Source organism: Oreochromis niloticus, linkage group LG14 (assembly GCF_001858045.2).
Source record: "Oreochromis niloticus isolate F11D_XX linkage group LG14, O_niloticus_UMD_NMBU, whole genome shotgun sequence".
NCBI classification, from domain to species: domain Eukaryota; kingdom Metazoa; phylum Chordata; class Actinopteri; order Cichliformes; family Cichlidae; genus Oreochromis; species Oreochromis niloticus.
Window position 1 is genome coordinate 8,061,228 of NC_031979.2, and position 12,391 is coordinate 8,073,618.

At 44.4% G+C, this 12,391-nt stretch overlaps 2 protein-coding genes across 2 annotated transcripts; both read right to left on the reverse strand.

Annotated features, from left to right (window-relative positions):
- Positions 1 to 1,088: 1,088 nt before the first annotated feature.
- Positions 1,089 to 7,890, reverse strand: her13 (hairy-related 13). Its single transcript, XM_005465108.4, has 5 exons — positions 7,808 to 7,890; positions 3,425 to 3,586; positions 3,068 to 3,154; positions 2,875 to 2,956; positions 1,089 to 2,291 (listed from the first exon to the last, which is right to left on the reverse strand). Exons 2-5 carry the CDS (start codon positions 3,512 to 3,514, stop codon positions 1,813 to 1,815), a joined length of 738 nt encoding a protein of 245 aa, XP_005465165.1. The 5' UTR covers positions 3,515 to 3,586; positions 7,808 to 7,890; the 3' UTR covers positions 1,089 to 1,812.
- A 1,273-nt stretch (positions 7,891 to 9,163) lies between these two features.
- Positions 9,164 to 10,968, reverse strand: her8.2 (hairy-related 8.2). Its single transcript, XM_025898134.1, has 4 exons — positions 10,665 to 10,968; positions 10,453 to 10,548; positions 10,293 to 10,371; positions 9,164 to 9,870 (listed from the first exon to the last, which is right to left on the reverse strand). The coding sequence occupies exons 1-4, from the start codon at positions 10,725 to 10,727 to the stop codon at positions 9,536 to 9,538; spliced, it is 573 nt and encodes a 190-aa protein (XP_025753919.1). The 5' UTR covers positions 10,728 to 10,968; the 3' UTR covers positions 9,164 to 9,535.
- Between the last annotated feature and the right edge of the window lie 1,423 nt (positions 10,969 to 12,391).

The window sequence follows — 12,391 nt, forward strand, 5'->3', positions numbered from 1 at the left end:
CCAGGTTATTAGCTGTAACCTAATGGTCGCAACGTTGTGAAATAAGAGATGTTATTTACTTTTACGAGTAGAAACAGGTGCAAGTATCTTTATGGCTCTGCGTAATTATACCTATACTATAATCAATCCAGTCGTTTTTGGCGGATGAAAATATCTTTATAGAAGTCTTGTGTTATATCTGTTGCAATTTTTGCTGCCCTTTTGGCCAGATCACTCGTTAAAAAGGCATTTTCATGTCAACGAGACTTTTTTTTTTTTTAGCCGCATAAATAAAGGATATATAAATATCACTTTGCCAAAAACCTATTTCAGCTTCTACCTGGTGACAGAAACGTTGATTGTGGCTAAGAATGACTTGTTGTTGTTGTTGGTGTGATGACAGATATGTTTGACAGATGATGCGCCAGCAAGTCATTTACAGCTGTTTAAATGGGGAAAATCATTTTTTTTTTTTTTTTGGCAAATACCGGAAATCGCTTTCTGGCACAACACCCGGCTCTTACTGCATGCGGACGGGTGAGGGGACGTGCCGCTTTGTGAGGACCTCCGACGGTGCGTCTGGGTGACTGGTCCAGACAGGATCTAACACGCATTTGTTAACACGGTCATTGTGACCGAGGTGAGAGCGAAGACACTTTCGGAGAGGTGCGACTGCTTTACGCGCGCAGCCGCGCATGCACGCACTGTATGAATCCATGAAAGTGTATGTGGAGGACATACTTTTCCTTTTGAATCCACTGGGCTACTTATTCAAGTGTTTCGGTTTGCTGCTGCTTACAGAAACGGTTTGCTTTATCAGTATTTTCAGACACAAACACGTTGACCCAGTTTATCTCTTCTGTCCTAAAGCTGGAGTCATGTCAGACAAAGAAGTTTTTAGTTACGTTATTTTATTTAGAAAAATTCAGACATTTTATTCGCAAGACATTTCTAAACACCTTTACAACATAAAATGGTCATTCTTAAAGGAACTACTGGTCCGATACACTACAGGAACCTCTGAAATACAATAGAAATATTTATATTAATTGGGGCATCGCCAGACTTCTCAGTTTCTAAAAAGAGCTTTTCTCCTTGTACAAATCCTATTTACACTGAAGTATAGACCAAACAAGAGGGAGAGTCCTGCACTGTTGCCTTTTCTGTGCTTTGTCGGGCGGTGAGTGTGTTGAGAGGGATTGCTTTTTGTTTCTCCAGGTGTAAAGAGAAGTCACAAGAGGACTCAAAGCCAGGGTGTTACTACTGAAAAGAAAAGGAGGGCTATTTTTCTGATCCTCCAGCTGAAAGGGACCCGAGAGTAGCAGATCCCTCTGATGGCATAAAGGAGAATCCACTTTTAATTTTAAATATATATAAATGTCCAAAGTACTCCAGGAATGACTTCTGATGAAATGTTCTCTTACATTTTCTGATTCCAAACATTTCCAAGAATTGGGGGAAATCTCTGTAAACTTGTATTCATCTGTGACTGTGAAGAAAATCCATCTGTACGCCGGTATTCAGAATCACTGCAGAGTGAACAGCTGAGGCTTTTGTTGATGCCTCAGTTGGTCTCTTATAGAACACACTTTAATTATTGGACATCAGTGCCATGAGTTCAGGAGGCCTAAGAAAAAAATCCATGCATGTAGTCAGCCTTCTTAGCTGGTCTTACAGGAGGCCAAAACTGGTACAGCCACAAAATCCTCTTGTATTGTAGGGTGGAATTTTCTCTTTCAGTGGGACGTGCTGTGTCACACCATAAAAATGAAAGCCCATAATCCCCTTTTCAACACATCCCAACTGTGTTCCATCCAAACTACCACCACTACTCTACCAAGGTCTCCACATAGACCGGGGGTAGGTCATGGTGGGCATGCTGGGAGGCTCCCTGTTCTCCATGCCCTCTGTAGAGCTCTGGTTGTGATCACTGTCAGTCTCATCCAAGTCAGAGCACAAGTCTTCACTGGACATGGAGGAAGGGGCCGGGGAGAGGGCAGAAGATGACCCACAGGAGAAACTTCGTTCACCAGGAGAAGCGAGAGAAGCGCAGAGCGCCTCGCTGCCTCCGTGCCAAGTGCTGCTGCTGCTGCTGCTGTTGCCCTCAGAAGTGTCCGTGATTAGATCCGTCAGCATGTCCTGGAGGTGGTCCTCATTGAGGGGCATGCACTCCAGGAGATGGTTGAGGAGCTCAGCCGCCACCGTCGCATCTATCCCAGGACAGCTGGACACAAACATGTGGACCTCGTGCATGCACTGGATGTAACCAGCTGCAAACCGCTCGTTGGCTTCTCGGTTTAGTGTCTCTGCCTCTGTGAGAGGAGAGACACGACTGCTCAGCATCCAAAGCATTGATAATACAAGACTGAAGGACTCCTACTTTATTGAGTCCAGACACGTGACAGCTAAATGTTTCTCCTTCACTACACTACAATTACTTAACAGCTAGAAATGTTACTTTTCAGCCTTTTGTGTGATAAAATATGACTTCCTCTTATAAGATAATTGCAAATTGCTCTAGCTCTACATATAAGCATGTTGATACAAACCTCTGACGGTGACCATTCTGCAGAAAAAGTGCTTTTTCTTATAAAATACTGTATAAGATATTTAGATGAGAGTTAATGGTATGAGACACACGGACATTGTGATTTAAAAGACCCCACTGAGCCCTTGTTTGCTCATCACTGTCTATATTTTTAATCAAACATTTCCTGACTCTTCACATGCTCTTGTATTAGAGCAGGGTGAAAATGAACGCCTGTCTTGCCATAATGACAGTAACTCTATCAATAATAAAACGCTTGAGTATTGCATTATTTGGCACTCTGAGCGCGCAACAAAACAGAGCTTTACTCTTTTATAGTTACACAGGCTGAATAAATTTGGGCACACCTTGCTTCCGGTTCTTCAGTATATCCTCCACCTTTTTCACGGTCAGCTCCAGCACCTCTGCGTTCTCCATCTTGGAATGAAACTGTAGGAAAGAAAACAGATGAGCACCACCAAGACAACAGTTTACGCCTTCATTGTGGCGCAGAGCAAAAGTGAAACTCCAGTGCAGGAGCTGTGTGCGCTCCGTACTCACGTCTGTGTCTGCCAGCAAAGTCCGCAGCTCCTGCAAACTCTCGTTGATGCGAGCTCGCCTCTTCTTCTCCACCAGAGGTTTCCTCGTCTGCGGGAGCACAGAAAGAAAGCACTTCAGTGACATGAGGAAAGAAGCACCATTCAAAGCCATAAGCGTCCACCTGTCCGCGGTTGGTGCGCAAAGGCAACCCAGCGTCATTCTTCTCTCACTAAAGCATGTAACTAACTTTGAATCATTGAGGATTTCCTCTCAAAATAACCATCCCTGCCTCATAACTGTGCACACGCAGCGTTAAAGCGGGGTGACAAGTGCGTCACTGCCAAGTGTCTCCGGACAGTGCCTCGACCGGTCCCCCACCTTTCTATCCGCTTTCTGTTTCCCGCAGTAGGACTCATCTTCATCTTTCACATCAAGTCCGAGGCCGTTTGGCCGAGCCGAGGGGGCCATGTTGGTTGGATCGCCGTTACTGTGGCTTCTCCCACCGCTGCTCGTACCTCCTGAGTGGTCCTCGAGGGGCAGCTGGCAAACGGAACCGGTTAGAGGCAGAAAAAAAAATCGACAAACTCGTAGGCGAGGCGAGGCGCCCTCTGTTTATTGTGTAATCCTAGTCAGACGTGCTGCTGGCGCTGAGTGGCTGTTGTTAGTATTTATAGGGGCTTATTAACATGTGAATAGGGGCTGTGCTGCTCTCGCTGGGGGACAACAGAGCGCACACGGTCGGAGCCAATGAGCGCTCTCCCCCTTTGTCTGCGGTCAGCCCAGGTCTGCGCCCCGAGGAGCTGGACTGGCTTTAATCAGACAATTTTTTGGGTTAGGGGAGCGAACGCTCGTTTTTTTTGTCCCCCTTTCAGTTAATTTCAGTGAACTGCTCGCACTTATAATTCAGCTGCACAAAATTAATCAGCACACAGACACAGAGTAGAGTGCTAGAGTAGTGCCGTTGATTTTTATTTTCATTTTAAGTATGACTGTTCATATGTTAGAAGAAGCCTCAAATATAAGTTTAACTGAAGAAAAAAATGAAACTCTTTAGGCTATCAAATATAAACCAGTCAGTTACTTATTCAAACCAGTCCAACCAAAATTATTGCAGCATGATGCTATTCTACACCACATCGAGGCATTTAAACCCTGCCCCCGTCTCTTTTCTGCCCGACCTCTTTTCCTCTCTGCTGGCTTTTGTGTCCGAGCCTCAGCAGATTTACCCGTCTGTTTGGCGGATGTAACGCGATGCCTTCAGTTGGCAGCTGCTGCTGCTGGCGGCCCCTCGGCCAAAACTGAATCAGTTCGGGGAATTAAGGGCCCTTCTCCAAAGAAAGCGACAGGTGTTGGCCTGCGCCTCGTTTGTTCTCCCCGTTGTTGTTGTGACTTCTGATTTGTGCGCAACTGCATTCTCACATTGGCTGCTGTGCAACGTTCCCCCCCCCCCCTTTTTTTTTTTTTTTTTTTTATCTGTGTGCAAACACGCTGCAATATACACATTTGCACTACTGTGAATAAGTAAAAGAAAAAAAAAAAGAAGCTGTTCTCATGATACCAATTTTGATGATTTCATTCGCCTGGAATTCGTTAGGGTGCTTTGCTGGTGAGCGTGCATATGGCGCATTGACAGAGCCCTCTGGCCTGGTTATTACATGCTTTGTTGACGTCATTTTTATTCAGATCACCCTCACAGCAGAGCAGAGCGGCTGGGTCAGCGTGCATCTGTGAAAGCTTCCAGGTAAATGCAGGGCTGCGTGTTAAGTTCGTGTTTTACGCGCTGTTTCCATAATTGCGCAGCAGCATTTCCGCTAAGACGCGCCACTGAAGCCCCGTGCCCCGAATGAATGAATGAATGAATGAAGCCCTTCAGACCTTTGAAGTGAAGTTTTTTTTTTTGGCACCTCGCCACCCCCAGATCTCTTGTTCCAGAGAGCTTTAATGGTGTGGACTGTGGAGAGAGCAGCTGTCTCGGCTCGCTTTTGTTGGCGAGCTCCGCCGAGGGACGAGGCGTCCCCCTTTCTGTCTCCCTCTCTCCCTCTCTCTTCAGACCAGCCGCCTGGCTCCATGTGGCGGCCAATCACAGGGACTATAATAGCTGGGGAATGGGACACTCACACGTTTGCACTTCTCAGAAGCTTATAATGAATTGCATCTTTATTAAAACGTGAATGCATGAGCCATCTCCTGACACGTTTCTTTTGCTTCCAGATGGCTATTTAACCCCCCCCCACACAACTCGTTTAGATCCTCACTGGGTTATTTATCTGCTTCTCTTATTGTAATGTAACAAACTCTGAACGAGGCTAATAAAGCGGCATAGCGTGAAGCATAAATAAGCTTGTCCTCTCATCTCACAAAGACAATGCTTGCATCATTTATAATTACAAATCGTGCTAGCCAGGCAAACCTCCTGCACATAAGTGATAAGTGTTGCTGGGTGCTTATCTATGTGTCATTTCCTCCCAAATCATCAAATCATAAAGAAACAATCGTTATGACTGAGTTTTTCCCCCCACAAACATACAGAGTTCAGGTGTATCTGGATAAAGTCCAATGGAACAAATATCTCGAGCAGCTTCCTCCATCTCACGCAGAATAATCCACAGACCTTCTGCAAAGAGGTTTCATTGGAAGCGGTTCTAATAAAGAAACATTAAAAATGACTATTTTTTCACACGTCTTTTATTGCCATGACCTATTAGAAATGTCTTATATGAGGGGGTGGGGGGGATACCTCAGCAGAATTTGAGTTGCATGCTGGAATCTGCTTTGCACAATTAGAGGTGAGCCAGGAAATGGTTGTGTTATGATTTGGGTGCACTAACTGTAGTTGTAAGTGGGGAAAAAAAAAGAAAAAGCTCAACCCCTAATATATATTACTCAAAGTTATTTTAGCTCATGTTAGCTCATGTTGTCTATTCCATTTACTATCCCAATTCCAAAAAGTTAGCATGCTGTGTAAAATGTAAATAAAAACAGCATGCAATGATTTGCAAATCTCATAAACTCACAGTTGATTCATGAAAGAATCTAAAAATCATATCCAATATTTAAACTGAGAAAATGTACAATTTTAAGAGAAAAAAAAAAGCTTGTTTTCAATTTGATGCAACATTATGTAGAAATGTTGGGACGGGATCATGTTTTCTACTGTGTAGCATCCCTCTTCTTTTAACAACAGTCTGTAAGAATCTGGGAACTGAGGAAAGGCAGCTGTGGGACTTTGGGGAGAGGACTCTCTCATTCTTGTTTAATAGGAAATTCTAAGTGCAGTCCAGGGTCTTATTTGTCATCCTTTTTTCCTTTTATCATGCTTTAAATGTCTGCTGGCAGACCACATCAGCACCTGGACTTGCTGTTGTAATAAGCGCAGTAGCGGTTTAGCGTTGTCTTGCTGAAAAATGAAAAGCGTTCCAGGAAAAAGAGGTTATCTGGATGAGAGCATATGTTGCTCTAAAATCTGTATATACCTTTTAGCATTGATGGTGCCTTTTCAGATGTGCCAGCTTCTCATCCCCCTAATGCACCTCCATACCATCAGAGATTTTGAATTGAAAACTGATAACAAGCAGGATGGTCCGTCTTCTCTTTAGTCCAGATGACACAAGAATTTGAGATTTTTATTTGTCTGATCACAGACCAGTTTTCTACTTTACCTCGGTGGATTTTAAATGAACCTTGGCTCAGAGAAGATGGCAGAATTTTCTGATCATGATCAGGAATGGCTTCTCCTGTGCACGATAGAGCTTTAACCTGAATTTGTGGATGGCAGTATAAATTGTACTCACAGACAGTGATTCCTGGAAGTTTTCTTAGGCCCTTGCACTTATTCCCATGATTTAATACAGTGCTGTGTGAGGGCCCGAAGATCAAGTAGTGATTTTGGGCCTTGCCTAATGCGCATAGAGATTTCTACACATTCTCTTCATGACATGATGTAGATGTAGATCATTACATATTTGAAATGTTTGCAATTTTATATTCAAGAACATTACTCTGAAATTTTCCCCTGATTTGCAGAGGCAGTTTTTACAGATTGGTGAAACTCTGCCTTTCAAAGATGCTCTTTTTCTACCCAGTCATGTTACTGACCTGCTAACCTAACGATTTCACATGTTTTTCCAGCTCTTTAGTGTTAGTGTCACTTACTTTTCTTTTTTATTTTACCTTTTTTTTTTTTTTTTTTTTTTTTTTTTTTTTAAGATGTATGACTGTCATAAAGTTCAAAACAAGTTAATATTTGTCAATATAATTTCTCTGTTTAAGCATTTGATATATTTTCTAAGCTCTATTGTGAATAAAATTAGGGTGTAGATCACTGCATTCTATTTTTATTTACATTTTATGCAGCATGCCAGATTTTATGGTATCCAGTTTGTAGATTAGTTGGTCCCAGGGTGTTCATGTTAGCCATATTAGCTTACTGGGACAGTGGAAATGAAAGTCCAGACTCATCTTCTATGTTATTTTTGACATCTGTTCTCACCCCTTCATGAAAAGTCCAAATATTAGCTGCTTCTCTGTTCTGTTTAATCAGCTAAACTACAACTAAGTGTAAAGATATGAGTCTACATAGTACTTAAGTGTTTTCTTTCAGACTTTGTCACGTTTTTATTAGGCAGTTGAGTTTAGCACTGGAATTGTCATGGTCCTGGGTCTGTGACCGAGCGCTTTAAGTTTATTATTATCCTTTTTCTAGTTTATTCTGATTTTGTATTTGTTCTTAGGGTTTGAGTTGTGTGTTTCTTTCATTCCTACCTGTGCCTCTCCTTTTCGTGTCCCCTGTTGGTTGTGTAAAACAGTCTGTGAGTTTCCTGTTTTACTTTGTAGGTTTGTGTCTCGTTATGTCCATTAGTTCCAGCTGTGTCCCCTCCTGTGTGCCATTTCCTGATTACCTGATGTGTGTATTTATACTGCGTGTCTGCCTGTGCTCCTCGTCGCGTCGTCTGTGTTCATTCCCTATGTTTCTCTCCGTCTCCCTGTTCTGCCGTCCTCATCTGCCATCTCTGAGTTTCTCCTGCTGACCTTATGTCCAGGTTTGTTTGTTAGTTTCACCCAGTTTAGGTTTATGTTCAGTCCTGCCCTCACTTCTGTTATTTTCACTGTAAATAAACCTCCACTCGCATCTCCATCTCCGTCTGCATCTTGGGTCCTCATTTATTCATCACACGACTGCTGCCCCAGTTGTGACAGGAATGCTGCGTCACTTTATTTGACTTGTTTCATGTCCGTTACATGACAATAGTCCATCCATGAATCCATTTTCCTAGTTTATCGCATCCAGAGCCACAAGAGGGCTGGAACCTATCCCAGCTGTCACTGGATGAGGGGCAGTGTACACCTGGACAGGTCACCAGTCTATGACAGGATTACAACAGAGAGACAGTCAGCCACACACTCACATCCACAGCTTCAGCCAATTTTAAGTCAACGTTTATCCAAACAGGAATGTCTTTGTACCATGTGAGCAGATTGGGATGACAGGGCAATGGTAACGCATGCAAACTCCACACAGAAAGGCCCCTCCCGCCCAGGAGTTCCAAACCAAGCATCTTCTTGCTGGGATCCAGCAGTGCTAACAGTGCATCAACGCATCTTTTTGTTTGTGTAATGGCACTCATCAGTGAATTTAGCTTCTAAATGCTCTCCAAAATGTTTTTATGATGATAGAAGTTATAGTCTTTCACACCTGAGTCAAATGCTGTGTAATCCCCAAAATTCTTAATCCATATTACTGTAATATCATATTACAATAAACACTTGTAGGCCTATCCCCTGACATGCAGCTTGTGGGGATAGGCTAATTGGATAATCGAAATTGTCACTAGGTGTGAATGTGCGAGTGAATGTGAGTGTGAATGGTTGTCTGTCCCTGTTTTGGCCCTGCGACAGACTGGCGACCTGTCCAGGGTGTACCCCGCCTCTCGCCCTATGACAGCTGGGATAGGCTCCAGCGTCCCCCGTGACCCTGAAAAGGATAAGCGGAAGCGAATGGATGGATGGACTTGTAGGCCTCTTATGCTTTGTGTTTGTAAGACCTTAAAGTACTCCTGTCAATATCCAACAGAAAAGAGCACCTGCACACAAACATGGCTGTTCACAAAGATCATACAATCTGAGTGCATAATAAGTTTTATTATTATTAATGTTTAGGTTAATAGTACAGCAAAGGAGGAATCTATGCAAAGGCCAAGCAGGCAGTCTAAGAAGCAAAGTCATGCCTTATAATAACAATAAATAAAGCTGTTAATACAATAAATACACGGAAGATTAATAAGAGCCTTCTATAATGCAGGCTACAAGAGGTCAACTTCTGAAGGGAAGTACTGAGAAAAGGTCTGTATAGAATCATTATAGCACACCTACAATAATAATCACTGGAACAAAAACCGCCCCACATGTTTGTCTTCTGAGCAGCATATCTATAAGATACATAACAGAGGATGGTCTAACAGAATGGACAACCAAGATCATCAATCCAGCAGTTCACCAGGGCCTCCACATCTCAAGCATCCCCAGGTGGGAGCTGTGGAGTGCTGGCCTTTCCTGAGGTCCAGCCTCTCTCTGGAACTGCTCTACTCTGAGGGGGGTCCCTGGGACGGCTTGGGTGGCTGGAAGAGCAGCATCGAGTCTGGGTGTGGGCAGGGTGAGGGGGCGCTCATCGGTAGACCTAGGCAGGGACTTGAGGAGGTGGTTGAGCAGACGGGAACCCAGAGTTTTGTCCATCCAATCACAGGTCAGGAGCATGTTGTGAACCTCGTGCATGCACTGGATGTAGCCCGTGCTGTATCTCTGCTGGGCCTCGAGGCCTAACGTGGGGTCTGAATGAAGAGAGAAAAAGATGCATGTTTCACAGCGACCCCTGGTGGTAACAGGTAACAGCACAACCATCACAACCGGTTGGCTACAATTATATTTCCATCCATGGCTCAGCACCTCAGACAGCCATCATTTTCTAATTTTTCCACTTTCACCCATCCAGCAGCTCCACACACCACACTGCTCTAACCACCACCCAGTGAAAACGTTGTCAGACCTCCAACATATGCCATGATATGTGCTGATGCTGCCCCCTGCTGCCTAATGCCAAATAGGTCAGTGGATTTTCATTCTCACGCATTATCGGTTCATTACGCCTAACCAAATTAGTAAAACGGAGATATAAATATCTTTTAATACAACGGTGAATAACAGCAGTAACAAACTCGTAATATCGTAATCAATCAAGTGCCCGGCTCCTTACCGTTAACTTTATTGTTCTGGATGTTCTGCAGATGTTTCACCGTCATCTCCAAAATATCCGCTTTCTCCAGTTTGGATTGCTGTCGAGAGAGGAGAAGCCTCACAGTTATTATTGAGCCCTCGCTGTTTGCTCAGAGGAGACACGTGAGGACAATACTCACGTCCAGCCTGAACGCTCCGATCACGGTTTCTTTGAGCTGATCCAAACAGTTGTTGATCCTCTCCCGTCGCTTTCTCTCAATGAGCGGCTTTCTGAGCTGTAAAAAAGTAAACAAATTAGGTAAGAGCAGGAAAAACAAGATGAAGAGGCACCATGCTGGATTCATTTAAAAAAATTGGTCAAAAAGAAACCCGTCTTCAGTATGCCCAGTACCTTTCTTTCCTCCTTTGCGCTAGGATGTTTCCCCAGGTTGTGCGCCATGGATGAAGCAGTCATGTTTTAACCTGTGGTGTGTGATGGTGTGTGTGTATGTGTGTGTGTTTGTGTGCGCGCTTTTTTGTCCCTTCTCCTCTGAATCTCAGTTCGTCTCTAGGGTCCTCGGCGCGGCGCGACCCTCTTATTTATAGGGCGCAATTAGCATGTGAATGCGCCAACTCTTTGGCTGCGGGATTTTCCCACACACGGGGTCCCATCAGTCAAGACTGACAGGTCACTGGCTCCATTGAATAACTGAGAGACCCGGCCTAGAAAAAAAAAAAAAAAAAAGCTCACAAGCGACAGATGTCCAGCCTGAAACCATTGCGCTACACCCCCCTCTCTCCACCCTCTTCACCCGACAATAACACCGAAAAACTGCAGTTTCCTCTTCTCCCAGGCATGAACAAGAGTGTGCAATTACCGTGCTTTACTCCAGGGACCCCCACGTCTATTCTATACAAGGGCAACATTACACTACCTGCAAAAAAGACCAAACCTATTTCCTCAGAGCTCACGGGACGACACAAAAAGGCTGACAAATCACCTGAGAATATATTTCTGTCACCTGTTATAGTTCATATTCATATCCTTAAAAATCCTCTGAATCACGTTAACAGCAGCTGGTTGCACTGGGAGAGGTTGTACTTTTGTGGAAGCGCAGAAGAGTTGGGAAAAACACGCTGTGTGTTTAGCCTGCTTTGATCACATTCGGTGTTTTTAAAATGTGAGACATCTGCTGTTAACTGTTTACGAGCAGATGTCAGATTGACCAGATGCCCCCTCCCCCCTTCCACTCTCTCTCTCTCCCTCCCCGTCCTCCTACCTTTTGGGTCCCCTGAAGTGGGAGTCCTTGTTTCAGAGCCACGCGACTGCCAGGCGAATGCCGGGTCGTGGGAATCGAGGCCGGACAAAGAGCGCTATTCACCCAAACCTAATCAGCATGAAGTGAGTAATAACCTTCACACAGGGTCCGACCAGAGGAGGACGAGGAGGAGGAGGCTCGGCCTTTGGCAAGTGACCAGTAGATAGCCGGTGACGAGGACAGGTGTAACACATGGCAACCAATCCAAGTACATCAATCAGATCATAACCTCAGAGAAGCATTAGGTAGGCGTCTGTATTTTTAAAGGGAGGGGATTTTGAAGCCACTGTGGGGCTGTTGTCGCACTAAAGTGTTAGTAATAGAGTTTTAATATTACAGATCCACCCTTTTCCAGTGTTTAATGGCACACAGTGGCAAAAACAAAGGCAAAATAAGCCCCGAAACAGCTCATGAGCTACCGAGATAGACAAGTCAGAGTATCTTAGAAACTGCTGATCTACTGTAGGGGCACAATTTGGTATGAACAACATGAGAGCATCTATCCATCTGCATTGTATCAGTGGTTCAGAATGCTGGTAGGAGTGTAACTTTCCTCACAGTCTACCTGAGTATTGTTGCTGTCCATGTCCATCCCATGACCATCACCTGATGGCTTCTTGGAGCAGGATAACACACCATGTCCCAAAGCTCAAATAATCTCAAACTGGTTTCTTGACCAGGAGGATGAGCCACCAGATCTCAGTCCACCAGAGCACCTCTGGGTTGTGGTGGAATGGAAACTGTGCAGAGTTAAAGCAATTCTGAAGTCCGACCCTGCACCAGCATGGTCAGCCAGTGTAATGTCAGTACTGCTGAATTC